Genomic DNA, 15008 nt, shown 5'->3' with positions numbered 1-15008 from the left:
TGGACAAATGTTACTTAAATGTGCACTAAAGGGAAACATCTATATAGTAAAACACTAGATCATGTTAAAATTTAATAGATAAACAAATTCCAAGTTTTCCCTCTTTGGAGGGAAATTTATATAATAAATTAGGGAAATAAATAAAATACCAAATGGAAGAAAAGGCAGATAGAAATCAATAAAACTTCAGAAGTGGAGAGCAGTGGTGTTTCACAGTAAAGTTATAACAATCACACCTCTTGGATGTTAGTGTTCTCATCAGAGACAGTCTTCTTTCTGTTTTCTAAAAAGTGATGGTACATTCTCAAAGACAATGAGCATGAAGTAACACAGAGAACACGCCGAATGTCAGATCCTTCTGGCCAGAGTTGCTTAAGCAGAAAAATGGTTTCAGATGCCTGTCACAAAAGAAACTAAATGTCATGATATTTTAAAAAATACTTTTATTCGTAAGTAATCTTACCAGAAGAAATCATACAAAGATAGACATGGTTACATAAAACTACAAATATTTCTGTTGAAAACAATAAGTGAAATTTTAAGAAGAGAGTGCTTATGTCTGTAATAGAGAACACTTAAAACTTGAAAGATAAAAAAATGATATAATCCTTCTAGAAAGACAATTGATAAATCCTAAGTAAGCAACATATACACTTATCCTTTGACTTCTCAATCCCATTTTAAAAATCAACTCTGAGGATATACCTCCAATAATACAAAATTGAACACATAATATTAATCATTATAGCATTTATATTTGTATAAATATAAATTTAAATATATAAAGTATATTTAAATATAAATTCCATAGTAGGAAATTGGTTAAGTAAATTACAGTACATCCACATGAGGAAGTGCTATGAAGCTATATAACATAATGAGAAAGATTTTTAAAAATTGCTTTAAAATGATTTCTAGAACATGCTAAGTGTGAAATGAAAGTTACTGAAGAATATCTACATTATGCAATTCTTTATTTAAGAAAGAAGAAAATATAAGAAAATACACACATGTCTGCTATTTGTGTAAAAATAAATTAATTAATTAAATAATTAATTCTAAAAAAAGGAAAGAAAAGAAAGAAATACCAGAAGGGTAAACATAACACTACAGAGACAAGTTGTCTACAGAAAGTATTTGGGAAAGTTGTGAACCATAGAGAATGGGATCAGAGTAGCAGGGAGAGTAAAATGTCACTTCTTAGAGTAGATCCTTTTGTATGTCTCTGATACTTAGAATCGTAAGTATATTTTATACACCTTTCACATACCCTCCAAAATAAACTGGTAATTTTTAAAAATCTGCATATGGTTGGGGTAGCTAAGTGGCGCAGTTGGTTGAACGTCTGACTTCTGCTCACAGTTTGTGAGTTCAAGCCCTGCGTCGGGCTCTGTGCTGACAAATCAGAGCCTGGAGCCTGCTTTGGATTTTGTGTCTTCCTGTCTCTCTGCCCCTCTCCTGCTCATGCTCTGTCTCTCTCTCTCCCCCCCCTCTCTCTCTCTCTCTCTCTCAAAAATAAACATTAAAATTTTTTTTCATTTAAAAACCTGAATATGGGTGGGAGGTACCTAAAGTGAAATACAAATTTTAACCAACAAACCTAACTGTGTTAATAATGACTAATAGAACCAAACTGAATGGGGCATGCAAGAAAAGAACTAACCTAAGTAACTTTGCGAAGCAGTATCTTAACACATTCTATGACTAAGGCTAAAAAGAACTGCACATAAATCCTGTAATCCATGTAGTGAATATGTTCCTCACAAGATAGGATTACCAATTCTAAAACTACTTTATGTTTACACTAGAATTGATGAAAAATAAGTGAATACATCGTATGTAATGAGAGAGCTGAATTTCTCACAGTTGGAGAAAGAAATTACAAATAAAGAAATGGGAGAGGTAAACGAAGGATATGAAGTTGGATTAGAATAAAAGTCATTGGTGTGAAAGCATGATATTTAAGATAGATGATAGATGATAGATACATAGGTAGATAGATAGATAGATAAATAGATAGATAGATAGATAGATAAAATAGATATGTATATGCATATATTTCCTAGCTGTGTCTTCTGAAAAGTCCTCATAATAATGACATCCCAGTGGAAATGAACAAACATAATTCCCAGATCTTGACTTCTAAATGTCACTTTCCAATAAAAGCAACCAGAACTGCTTAGAAAAATAGTTGATTTCAAGACTGAGATAGAGAAAATACAAGATGAAAATGGTCCATCTTGTGGTTTCAAAAAGTAAAACAGTGCTCAGAAAGACCAGGCTTGATGAGTTTAAAGATAAATATACATCCGTGTAACCATCACCACAATGAATATCATCATACCTCAATAAAATGGTTTCAGAAGAGAAGAAAAGATGGGGAGGGGTGGGTCTTGCAAAGGAACACAGGTGCAAACCTGAAGGAGTTTCTAATGTGCAAACCTAGAACAATTTGGGCACCAAAACAATTGGACTTTTATCTATAATATAAAATATCTACTAGTCCATCCTGATATAAATAAATAAACAAGTAAAAGGCACAGATACAGAGTCTCCCCTTTGCAGTAGAATTCTAGCTAACAGAAGTAGAAAGAAAAAGTGAAATAGAAAATAACTATTAGGCAAACAGATCAGCAAAAACTGTTGCAGACAAAATCCACTGATGGGTTCTAAAATTAATCAGCATAAATCTTAGAAGAAAGAGGACTTTCATAGTCAGGAAAGATAGTGACTTTATGATGGAGAAGGCTGGCAGGCACCAGGCCAACCAGTGTGAAGATATCATCAATCCTTTGATACACTGCTCACAACACCAGTTCACTGGCATTCTTGCCAAAATACCTAACATCCTTCCCATCATGAGAAAACATCAGACAAGCCCAAACTGAGGGATATTTAAAAAAATAACTGATCAGTACTTTTCAAAATATCAAGGTCATGAAAGATAAGGAAACACTGAGAAACTACTACAGAGGGGAGGAGACTAGAGAGAAATAACTAAATGGATGTGGGACCTAGACAGAATCTTGGACCAGAAAAAGGACATTCATGAAAAAGTAAGTGAAACTCAAATAATGTCTGAAGCTTAGTTAATAGTATTATACTGATGTTAATTTCCTGGTTTTGAAAAATGTACCCCGGTTACATAAGATGCTAACATTAAGGAAGGCTGAGTGAGAAGTCTATGGGAACTCAGTGCTATTTTTGCAACTTTTTTTATAATTAAAAAATTAGTTCAAATAAAAAGTATTTTTAAAAAGTTTCAGTACCTCTTCCATGATATCGTTCCATTTCAAATTTCCGAAAAGAGATTCTAGTGCTAAAACTCTACATTCTTGCAATTGTTTAATCAGGATTTTATAGGCATTCTCAATCTTCATTTTATTCTGTAAAAGAAAAGCAAGTCATATAAACTGTCATAAATAAAATATATAATCACTTTTCAACAATAGAAAAATCACATATTGAAGATATAATTGTAAAAATATACTTCCAAGTTAAAAAAATTACACTAATGTAATTACAGGTCATCAATGATGTTTTTAAAGTCTGTCAAGCAACACTATTTTGTCTTTGCTGAATTAATTTCTGTCTGGGAATTTAGTGCATTTTATTTTTTTAACAACTTTACAGAAAATATAATTCGCATAACATAAAATTCACTTAAAGGAGACAATTCAATGGCTTTTGGTAAAGTTAAGAGTTGTATAACCATCACCATTATCATTTTAGAACATTTCCAACATCTCAAAAAAAAAGTGTGCCCATTTAAAATATTCTATTTTTTTTTGAAAGTTTCAGGTGTACATGTAAATAAGGAATAGCATAATCTCCCCTCAGGTACCTATCATCCAGTAACAACTATTACAGCATACATTGATTTTTTTTAATATTATATTTTAGTTAGTTAATATACAGTGCAATACTGGTTCCAGATAGAATTCAGTGGTTCATCACTTACCACACTGCATTTTTATTTTCATTTCATATAGTCCTCAAATAGGTAAGTGAAATAACCTCTTTAAAATGAGTGCTCAATAAACTAGGAAACATATATTCTAGAAACAAAATCTAACATTTAAAAAAATATTTTTTTTAATTTTTAAATGTTTATTTTTGAGAGAGAGACAGAGTGTAAGCAGGGGAGGGACAGAGACAGGGAGACACAGAATCAAAAGCAGGCTCCAGGCCGAAGTCTGTCACCCACCGACTGAGCCACCCAACCGCCTCTAAAAAATCTTCCTAAGGAGAGACTGAGAACGATGTTTGTAGAGCACTCTTCAAACTCAGACTCAGAAATTGTTCTAACAGAATAAATGAGATCAACTGATTATAGAACCTCTTCCCAATATAAAAATCAATTTCAGGGATGATCCTACTCACAGCAGGCAACTAGAGTTGGAAACAGTTTAATGCTGGGATTCTAAACTATAGCAAAACAATCTTATCAGATTTCATGACAACCATCTGGATGTTCCCAAATACCAGAAGGGGTATAACACTATTCTCAGAAAAAAATGTTAATTGACTCACAAATTATTTTTATGAAACACAGAATTAATATCTTCATATTTAGGATTCACTATCAGTAGTGAAAATTAAACAAAAACTAGATTCATTTATAAAGCCAGTATGCATTTTAACTCCCAAAATTTCAATGCAATAATTGTCAAATACACCAATACAGCAAAACAATAAGATCAGGCAATCCTCTGAAAATTCTATGAAGGCCTTAGTATTATGAAATAAGCATTTCACTTATTTTCCTTCCTCATCACCCTCTGCATTGTTTTATCATTAAAACTACCATATTAACAATCATTTCACTAGCATGTCTCAGCAACAAAGGCATAAATTTCTACCTCTAAATTGAATGAATTTTTGACCTTCATTAACTTGGAGGTAGTAATGCCACAGTAGTTACACACATTAGGGCTAGAATCAGGCTGCTCCTTTTCAAACCATGCTCTATTATTCATTTACTACTGATGATGAGCAAATTACTTATTTGAGTTTCTATTTCCTCATCTGCAAAACACAGATCATTCTAATACCTAACTAAAGGGCTGTTGGAAAGGTTTAAAAAAATGACTCATGAGAAGCACCAATTACTGTTATTATTACAAGTTCTGAACATATGATTGCACTTGTATTATCATTATTGTTAATTTTCTCTACCTCTCTATGAAACCTATGATAATTTGCATAGAAGTGTTACAAATAAAACTAAGTCAAGTAATTTGGAAAATTCTGTAAAATTCTAGAAGAAATTTGTCTTTAGATATTTACCCTTTGGAAAAAAGTTTGGTTGTTGTACGTGCTTGGCATAAGGTACGCATAAAGTCGAAGAATATTGGACTTTTGCCCTGAGGAAATCACAACATTGACCTTCATTCCCCAAGACTGAATAATTAAAAAGTTGAAAAGGTGTGTTTGCAGATGGTCCAGGCCTTCATCTGCAACTATCAGGTAATACGGATAACTGTCTTCTAAGAAACTTTTCCATCCATGTGATAAGCATCCAGAAAATTCTGTTTGAACATCAATGGTGGTATTATGCTGAAGATGAAGAATTAAAGCAGTTCTCAAAGGAAGAAGTTCAGGGAAGCTGAAATATGCATACTCAGCATCCTGTAGGAATGAGATAAAGTATATTATTTTAAAATTATCATTTAGTTGGTTTACACATATCATTAAAGTCATTAAAGAAAGAGGTTCCAATACAGTTTTCTTCTGCTTTATAGTCAGACCTTGACTGTCATTTAACAATTGCATGCCATAAATGACAATTTGGATTTAAATACTGGCATCCCCTTTAAGCAGGCACATAATGTTCAGGGTTTACCATAATTTCCCTTTGTATTCTAATTCTTATCCTCTCCAATCTCACATCAAAAAGAAAAAGGAGAGAAAAAACATGCAAAAGCAAATGGTGGATATAAATTTTCCAGAACAGGAAGCTGAGGTGAATCGCTTTGATTGGACGATCCCAATTTAGTGTAATTCTTCTGATGCAGCAGAGGTTTTTCTCAACAGATCAAAATTAGTGCAGTAAACTAAGTCTAGTTTCTAAACGTTAGGTTAGAATCCTGTCTCTTTACTCTAAACATTGCTTGCAAGAAGTTGGCCATGTTTAAAAATCTAACAGTAGTGTTGATTGCAAAATATCTGAACAGACACACACCAAAACCCTTACTGGAATACCTTGGTTACCTTCAGGGCCCTGAAGGAAGGGGTGGTAGTGGTTATACCTATCTGTATTTTAAACTGCTAATATTTTATTAATTATAGTCATAATCAGAAAAGGAAGACCAAATACTTCCCCTTGGAGATATTTACTATGGAACAAATAATAAGCAAAGCACTATTAGTGAGTTTGACATTTTTCTGGGCTCAAATAAATTGACTGCAGAATTCTGAAGACAGTTCTCATAGTTGGAAAAGTAGAATCCAGAGATCAAATGAACTTCTGTTGAGATTGCTTATCCTCCTCCATGATCCTGTGTGTCCTTATATAAAATTTAATTACTGCAAATAAAACATAATCTTAAATGTGGTAATTTCTGAATACTTGGACCATGGGTATCTTCTCTATACTTCCCTTTAAACTTCATGAATTCTTATAGATATATTTAACTTTGTAATAAAAACAAAATATAAAATAGGAATAGGAAATTAAATAAAATAGGAATTTTAGTTTTAGGTCTCAAATCACATGTTACCTTGAAGAAAACTATGGCAAATTTTCCTCCTTTACTGATAAGATCCATCAGATAACATTCAACCACATAAAAGAAGTGGAGCGCTTGCCCCTGCTTTAAGGATTTCTCACTTATGCATGTAGCAAGTAGTGAATCTCCATCAATCAGAAAAAATTCAGATTCAACAAAATCATTGAATAAGCTGGAGTATCTAAAATGAAAACAGTTAAAACAAAAATTACATATTGATTAAGTAAGGCCCCAAAAAGACATTAGCATTGTTATTATTATCCCATGATCACTATCATCAATAGGCGAATTTGCCAAGGAAATATTTTATGTCAGGCTCTAGGCTAAGACTTTTCAAATACATCCATATGTATGACTATCCTTCATAGGAAGAAGGTGGGATCATTCCCATTCTATAGATCTAGAAAATGAGGCTCAAGGAGACAAAGCAAATGATAGAAGACAACGTGGCAGAATCTGGATTGGAATTGGAAATTTAACACCTCTATTCTGAATATAGACCTGTATTAAATTTCCTTCCTGCTTAATCAATACTATTGCTTTATAAAGCAACAGGTTCACTGATAGCTGTGTACAAATAATGCAAGAGAAAACTATTTCCATCCACTATCAAACAGCTCTAAAAGTCCTATGTTAAACAATCATATGTATATTTATATATGCATGTGCATATATAATTGTTTATATAATATACTATAATACATATACTAAGGTAGACATTACTTTAGTGTCGAATAGATATACAGGAAATATGGTATCAAATTGTACATCTCTCTTTTAATTTATTTATTTAAATTCAAGTTAGTTTACATACAGTGTAGTATTGGTTTCAGGAGTAGATTCATCTCTTACATATGACACCCAGTGTTCATAAAAGTGCCCACCTTAATGCCCATTAATGCCTTAATGCCTTGATTTAGCCCATTGCCCCCACCCACCACCCTTCCAGAAACTCTCAGTTTATTCTCTGCCTTAAAGAATCTCTTATGGTTTGCCTCCCTCTTTTTATCTTATTTTTCTTTCCCTTCCCCTATGTTCATTTGTTTTGTTTCTTAAATTCCACATAGGAGGAAAGTCTTTATTTATTACAATACTCACTCAGCTTTGGGCAATGCACTCATAATTAACTGTGACATTTTTTCTAAAAGCATCATGTGTTCTTCTAAATCTAAAAAATAAATTGTTTACTTATTATTGGAAAAGAAGAAATAACAATAATATTATTGTCAGTCCATTAAATCCATGTAGTTTAAAGAATCATTATTTTATATTTATAAATTGAAAATTACCCATTCTTGCTGGTATCTCGACCTCTAACCTGAACTGGAAAACTAAATTAAATATAGCAAATTTTCTTTACGTCGGTACCTCTAAGTGGCAATGATTAATGAAAATGACAGACCTACAAAGAAAGAAGAAAAATTAGATTCATTTATTCCATCAACAAATAGTATTGAATGACTACTTTGTGTTAAGCAAGACATCAGGCAATGGGAATATATGAACAAAAGGCAACATGCTGTTAGGTCTCATGGAGTTTAAAATCCATCAGGAAAGACAAATATTAATCAGATAATCGTATGAACAAGAGAAAACTTACACTGTGACACAAAGAGGAAGTACTTTCCTAGCAAAGTAATGCTTGAGCTGATTTCTGAAGGATGAAATAAGAATTAATTAAATCAAGGGATGGGGGTGAGGGAGTAGCATTCCAGGCAGAAAATACCATGTACAAAAGTCTTATGTCATGAATGAGTGTGGGTCTTTATTTATTACAATACTCACTCAGCTTTGGGCAATGCACTCATAATTAACTGGTCTAGATCCAGAACAGAAGCCAGCCATGTTAGAATGGAGAGAGTGATGGGAAAGCTAGCTGTCCTAGAGGCTTACAGAAATATAAGAGCATGCAGAGCCTTTGAGGGCATGTTTTCATCCCCTCCATCCACTGATGGATTTTAAGCGGGTAGTGTTATGAGTGGCTTTACATTTTGAAAGATTACTCTGGCTACAGTAGAGACAATAAATAAGATGGGAGCAAAGTTCCTGTTAGTAGAGCAGAGAGAAAACCATGATTCAGAAGGGTAATGAGAGTCATTTGATGTAATATAGTTTGATGGTGATTTGGGGCACCTATGGATATTAAAACTTTAGGTGAATTTAACATAATTTAGTAATGGAACTGATATGGATGGAGAAGAGGTAAGAGTGAAGGTTGTCAAGGATGATTTTAGGATTCTACCTGATGCAACAGGATGGAGGGCTAGGCTTTTCTCTGAGCAGGAAACCTTGGAATAAGCCTCCATTTCAAGGGAAGACCATGAGTTCATTTGTGATCACTCTGAGTTTGGCTTGATTTCAAGACCCACTATAGGACATGTCATGTCTGTGCTAGACTGGAATATGTGAGTAATTTGAATTATATTGTAAATGAGGCCTTTGATGTAGATGAGCTTGTTTGGACAGAGAGACACACAGTATCATGGAAGAAAAAGGACTGAAAATCCATTTTTGCAGATCACTAATATTTAATAAATGCCAACAGAGAAGAGGAAAAGTTTGCAAAGGTAACTGATAAAGAACTGTCAAAGAGGCAGAAGAAAATGCCCTTGAGCATTCTGTCACAAAAACCAAATATTGAGACATTCTTCAAACATGCCATATAGTGTGTTAGGGCAGTGAAACTTGATAGATAGATGATAGATAGATAGATAGATAGATAGATATAGATAGATAGATAGATAGATAGATAGATAGATAGATAGATATTCACATTATATGACATAAAAGAACATAATGGTGGGGCACACATTGATATTAAATATTAAAACAACAATGCATGGAAGTTCATGACTGCAAAAATGAGGAAACTTGAAGAAAGAAATTACTGTGGGTTGGAATGGAATGTTTAGGAAAAACTTCATGGAGACAGGCAAAAGCATGGTCTCTCACTTAACCTAGTTATTCTCCCTTTTTTCAGATCTATAAAGCATCTACTCACCAAGAACTGCACTAGCTGCAACATATTCAAATATGCATAAACATGGTCCTCTTCTCCCCTCACAGTCTGGTAAGGATTTAAAGAGAATTAAATTTAAAAGTGTAATGTGCTTCTCTCTGGGCCCCTTCCCTGCTCATGTTCTGTCTCTCTCTCTCCCTCAAAATAAATAAACATTTAAAAAAAATTTTTTTTAAAAGCTGGATGAATAAATATGACTCAAGGCCAGAATAGTCTTTTAAAAAGTTTGAATTAGCATTCTCAATAATCACAATCTTTTTTTTAATTTTTTCAAATTTTTTTAAAATTTATTATTGAGACAGAGAGAAATAGAGGATGAGTGGGGGAGGGGCAGAGAGAGAGGGAGACACAGAATCAGAAGCAGGCTCCAAGCTCAGCTCTCAGCACAGAGCCCGACGCGGGACTTGAACCCAGGAACCGGGTTCATGATCTGCACAGAAGTCGGATGCTTAACTGACTAAGCCACCTAGGTGCCCCTCAACAATCACAATATTATCTAATACAATATAACAGGCTGCTAAAGAAAAAATAAAAGTAAATGCTCATAAAAATATATAATTTCAGGAAAAAACTCTTGTGCAGGACAATAAAATGGACATGCTGAAATCTCAAGTTAGAGATGGGAAAGAAATCCCGGAAATTTCTTAGAAGGAATAAGAAAAAAACAAAGATGCGTACCTGGGTGGCTCAGTCAGTTAAGCATCGGACTTCAGCTCAGGTCATAATCTCAGGACCTGTGAGTTCAAGCCCCACAATGGACTCTGTGCGGATGGCTCAATGCCTGGAGCCCGGTTCAGATTCTGTGTCTTCCTCTCTCTCTGCCCCTTCCCCTCTCGAGCTCTGTCTCTCTCTCAAAAATAAACATTACAAAAAAAAAAAAAAAGAAAAGAAAACAGAAAAAGAAAAAAACAGAGATGGAAAATAGGAAAAAGTACTAAGAAATATAGAGGATAGATTTCAAAGTTTTAAATTCATCCCAAGGTTCTTCCAGAAAGAGAAAACTAAGATTCCAAAGTGAGTAGAGATAAAAATAATCAAAGATATAATATTTAAAGTAATACAATTATACTGGGCCAGACTTAAAGAAGAATACACATTTTTAGATCAAAAAGCTTTTCCAAGTACGAAGAAGAAATAATGACAAAAGAGAAACACACACCTAGAAACAGCTCCTTCAAACTGCTGATCTCCAAGAATAAGGATGGGGACGTAATACAAAGAACTGAAGTCAGAGAGGTCATGTGTGAAATAGTTAAAGGCATGAGCACTGTAGGCAGAGGCCTGGGTTTTAATCCTAGTAATGAAACAGAGTCTAGTTTTATAATCTAATTACTTTCTCTGTGGCAGGTTATTTACTTTCTCTGTGTCTTAGTTCACTCATCTATAAAACTAGAAGAGACAATTATGTTACTCTCCTCTGGCTGTGTTTTCAAGCAATTTAAATGTATAAGGTGATGCATACATGTTGATTAAAATTGTACCTGGCATACAGTTAGAAATGAATAAAATGAGGAGCATTATTGGATGTTTGATAAAACAAAATAATGTTTTCAAAGTTCTAAGGGGAAAATATTTTGAACTTAGAATTCCGTATCCAGTCATTCAATTCATTAGGAGGGCAGAAAGTCCATATTACTAGACATTTAAGAAGTCACCAACCACCTAGCCAAATGATAATTTTATTTTAAGAGACAGTTCAGAAAATGGGGGAGGGGGTAAATCAAGCAGAAAAACAATCAAGAAACAATGTAACTACATATGATCCAGATAAATTAAAGGAAGCTATAAAGAAAAATAGGAAGATCCATGATACTTTGAATTTAGAAAAGTATTGATTTCAGTGGTCTTAATGATAAAGAATGACATTTCCAAGTCAAGTATATAAATTTCTTCTACAATGAATAACATAATAAATAATTTTGTAACTTGTTTATTTGGCTTTCCATTTTTTAACTCAACTATAAACAAAGCACAAAAATTAAAGTCATAAATGGGCACCTGGGTGACTCAGTTAAGTGGCCAACTCTTGATCTTGGCTCCAGTCATGATCTCACAGTTTGTGGAACAGAGCCCTGGTCAGCCTCTGCACTGACAGCACGAAAGCTGCTTGGGATTCTCTCTCTGCCTCTCTCTCTCTCTCTCTCTCTCTCTCTCTCTGTTTCTCTCTCTCTCTCTCATTTTCTCTCTCTCAACATAAATAAAACATTTTTTAAAATAAAGTCAAAAAATACTGTAAACTATGATAAACCCTTACAGTATAAAAATAATATAATTAACCAATTTGGGAGGTTTAGAAAAGGATGAATAGTAGGGAAAAAAAGAATGTATATTAAGTTCCTCATTTTTCATAGCAGAAAGTCCAGAGAGAGCATCTAAAATATCAAAAATTAAGAGTTTCTGGAATCAAGGAGTTAAATGCCTTTCTTATATAAATACTGAACCACTGGATTACCAAATAATATAAATGAGGAAATTTAATTTATACTTATATTACAACTTCTAATAAATTAATAAAGCTTGTTATTTGTAGGTGATAGAACAATAAAAATACAGGCAAATATCTACTTCCATGTAGAACTGCATCATTGTTGAAATACTCCACCAAAGGGGCACCTCAGTACCTCAGTCGCTTGAGCATCTGACTTCGGTTCAGGTCATCATCTTGTAGTTCATGAGTTCAAGCCCCGTGTCAGGCTCTGTGCTGACAGCTCAGAGCCTGGAGCCTGCTTCAGATTCTGTGTCTCCCTCTCTCTCTGCCCCTTCCCCGCTCATACTCTGTCCCTCTCTCTCTCTCAAAAATAAATAAACATTAAAAAAAGAAGAAGAAGAAAAGAAAGATACTCCACTAAAAAAAATTTTTAACCTGAATTTGATCAAAACTCTAGTAACAACAATTAATTGACAAGATGTTGATAAAATAGAAGAACCTGTTAAATGATACCAGGAAGATTAGAATCTCTACAAGACAAAAAAAATAAAATGGGAAGGAAGGGACCCCAATTTATTAAGAAATAAATTACAAGAGCATTAAAGAGATTATAACAAGCTTAAAGACATATTATCCTCTCACAGTAGTGCCAGAACCTTATTTGGGTTCTGATTTAAACAATCCTTAAAAGAAAAAAGAGAAAGGGATGGGAAAAAAAGAGAATTCATAGATTATTAGAGACAGCCCAATCCAGAGTAAGGGCCAGGGAATGATGGAACCACTGGATGGTCAAGTTCCTGAAGCACTGGAGAAAAGCTGACCAGCAATGGACAGAATTCTAGACGGCCTCCAGGACTCCAGCATCCTGGTGCACTGCCCTGTACAAGATCCTCCCCTTGGATGTGGGCAGGACCGAAAGACTGAATGGGATAGTCTCTCCCATGATTAGGCCACATTATGTAAGACTCCATCATTCCAGAAGACAGATTCTCCTGCTAGCTTTGAAGACATAAACCACCATGTTTGAGAGGGCCACCTGGCTAGGAGCTGAAGGTGGAATCTAAAGACTAAGAGTAACCCACAGCCAATAGCCAACAAGAAAATAGGGATTCTCATCCCAAAGCTGCAAGGAATTGGATTCTTCCAACAAGTGGAAAGAGCCTGGACACGATGGCAGCTCCAGCAGACACTGTCATTTTAGCCTGGTGAGATGCTGAGTGAAAGCATTCAGTTACTCTCTGCCTAGACGTCTGATTCATGGAAATTTATAAAAGAATACATTTTTATTGACTTAATCCCCTAAATCTGCAGTAGTGTTATGCAGCAATAGAAAACTAATGCATGCCCCTTAACCATGAATACATTCTTTTAACTGTTATAGAAGAAATAAATGATTATTGCATGAAGCCACTGAAATGTAGCGGGCAGATTCTGACTCCGCAAGTTTGTAGTTGCACCCCGGTTCTCAGTGGGGTGGGAGGGTGGCTGCTTGCTGCTATCAATGTCTAGGTCACATTAGTTGTGCTCAGATCCGACCTCCCTTAGCTTCCCCTCAAGGCCCCAGACCCCAGCACCCTTTCTTTGAAGAGGACCCCTCAAAAGCCTGAACTCTCGCCCTTCGCTTCAGACGCCAGCCCCCCCGCTCCTCGCGGCCATCCCTTTGCTCTGCCTCTCCCTACGCCTTGCATCCCGGGGCCAAGAGGAGACCGTCATCCACCGTTTTCAGGGGGCGCAGCGGGGCGCGTCCGGAGCCGCTCCCGGGCCACCTCCCCCTCGGACCAGAGAGCTGGAACTGCACGCGACATTTCCACTCCGGGTCTCTCCCTTAGCGACCCCCGTCTCCTTAGAGCTCTCTCCGCAAGCCCCGGTCCCCAGTCCCGGTCGCGCCCCGGAGAACCTCCCCCTGCCCGCCCGCCCCCACCTCTCCCCCCACTCCCCCACCCCCGCCCCCCAGCCCCGACCTGTTGCGTCTGTGGAGCGACTGCCGGGCGCCTGCGGGGGAGGAAGTGGCAGCCCCCGGCTCGGAGCGCGGGGCTCTGAGTGGCAGCTCGAGGGGGTGCCCGAACCCGGGATTCTGACCGGCCGAGCCGCTTCAGCCCGTCTTTTATACCCGGAAAGGGAGTTTTGGTTTCATTTCACACATCGGGCACGTTTAAGTTTCGTTTTCCTTCGCCACGAAGTAGATCGGACGGGTACCAGAGGCCTGAGCGTCCTTCGTTCAGTGGGCACCTGAAGAGATAGCAGAAACGGTAACCTGGGCGTTGGAATTCGGACCCGAATAGACGCGAGTGAGGTAGCGACCTCTGGGGCCGCTGAGAGGAAAATCAAGGAGGGGCGGAGTGTAGAAATTGATGAAATGGAACACTGTGGAATCTGAAGTTCCACCGGTCTTGCTGCTCCCTCTTGTACAAAAACAGTGGGGAGGACACCTGAACGTGGAGTTCTCTTAGGAGAAGGTAATGGTAACGGCTCTGTGCGAACTCTATGCGGAGCTCTCAGGAGCCAAGAAACCCGTTAAAAGTCAGATTGAAAGTGCAGCCCGCTCGCTTTTATTTCTGCCTTCATGTTATTTTCACTGAATGTCTGCCCGTCGAGGCAGAAACTCCTGCCGATTTGAGTTTTAACACTTCATCTCTCTTTCTAGTCTCTTAACGTACTTAAATAACACGTGCAAATATGCTGGAAATCTGGAAAGAGGCAAGTAGAGGTGAAAGTGAAGTTGGGTGATATTAGCAACAACGGGGACCCACAGCTGCTTTGTCTGCGAGACAAGTAGAGAACAGACATGCAGACACTGAGAAAATAGAGAACAGAGAGAGCAGTGCGCGAC

The 15008-nt window shown here is 36.3% G+C and overlaps 1 protein-coding gene across 5 annotated transcripts in view; it reads right to left on the bottom strand.

Moving 5' to 3' along the window:
- Positions 1 to 14276, bottom strand: part of LOC115291555 (probable ATP-dependent RNA helicase DDX60) — a 101725-nt gene extending 87449 nt beyond the window's left edge. For 2 of the 5 annotated variants that reach the window (XM_029939044.1, XM_029939075.1), the window contains exons 1-8: positions 14140 to 14276; positions 9733 to 9798; positions 8021 to 8133; positions 7830 to 7899; positions 6723 to 6912; positions 5290 to 5631; positions 3270 to 3386; positions 237 to 398 (exon numbers count right to left, since the gene is read on the bottom strand). In XM_029939044.1, the coding sequence (XP_029794904.1) occupies positions 237 to 398; positions 3270 to 3386; positions 5290 to 5631; positions 6723 to 6912; positions 7830 to 7899; positions 8021 to 8024 (885 nt within the window). In that variant the 5' untranslated portion in view covers positions 8025 to 8133; positions 9733 to 9798; positions 14140 to 14276. Of the gene's footprint in view, positions 1 to 236; positions 399 to 3269; positions 3387 to 5289; positions 5632 to 6722; positions 6913 to 7829; positions 7900 to 8020; positions 8134 to 8516; positions 9446 to 9732; positions 9799 to 10428; positions 10609 to 14139 lie in introns of those variants that run through there. The other 3 variants (XM_029939054.1, XM_029939061.1, XM_029939070.1) reach the window with 3 other exon arrangements.
- Positions 14277 to 15008: the final 732 nt, after the last annotated feature.

This window comes from Suricata suricatta, chromosome 1 (assembly GCF_006229205.1).
Source record: "Suricata suricatta isolate VVHF042 chromosome 1, meerkat_22Aug2017_6uvM2_HiC, whole genome shotgun sequence".
Classification (NCBI taxonomy): domain Eukaryota; kingdom Metazoa; phylum Chordata; class Mammalia; order Carnivora; family Herpestidae; genus Suricata; species Suricata suricatta.
This window is presented reverse-complemented; position numbering and strand designations above follow the sequence as displayed.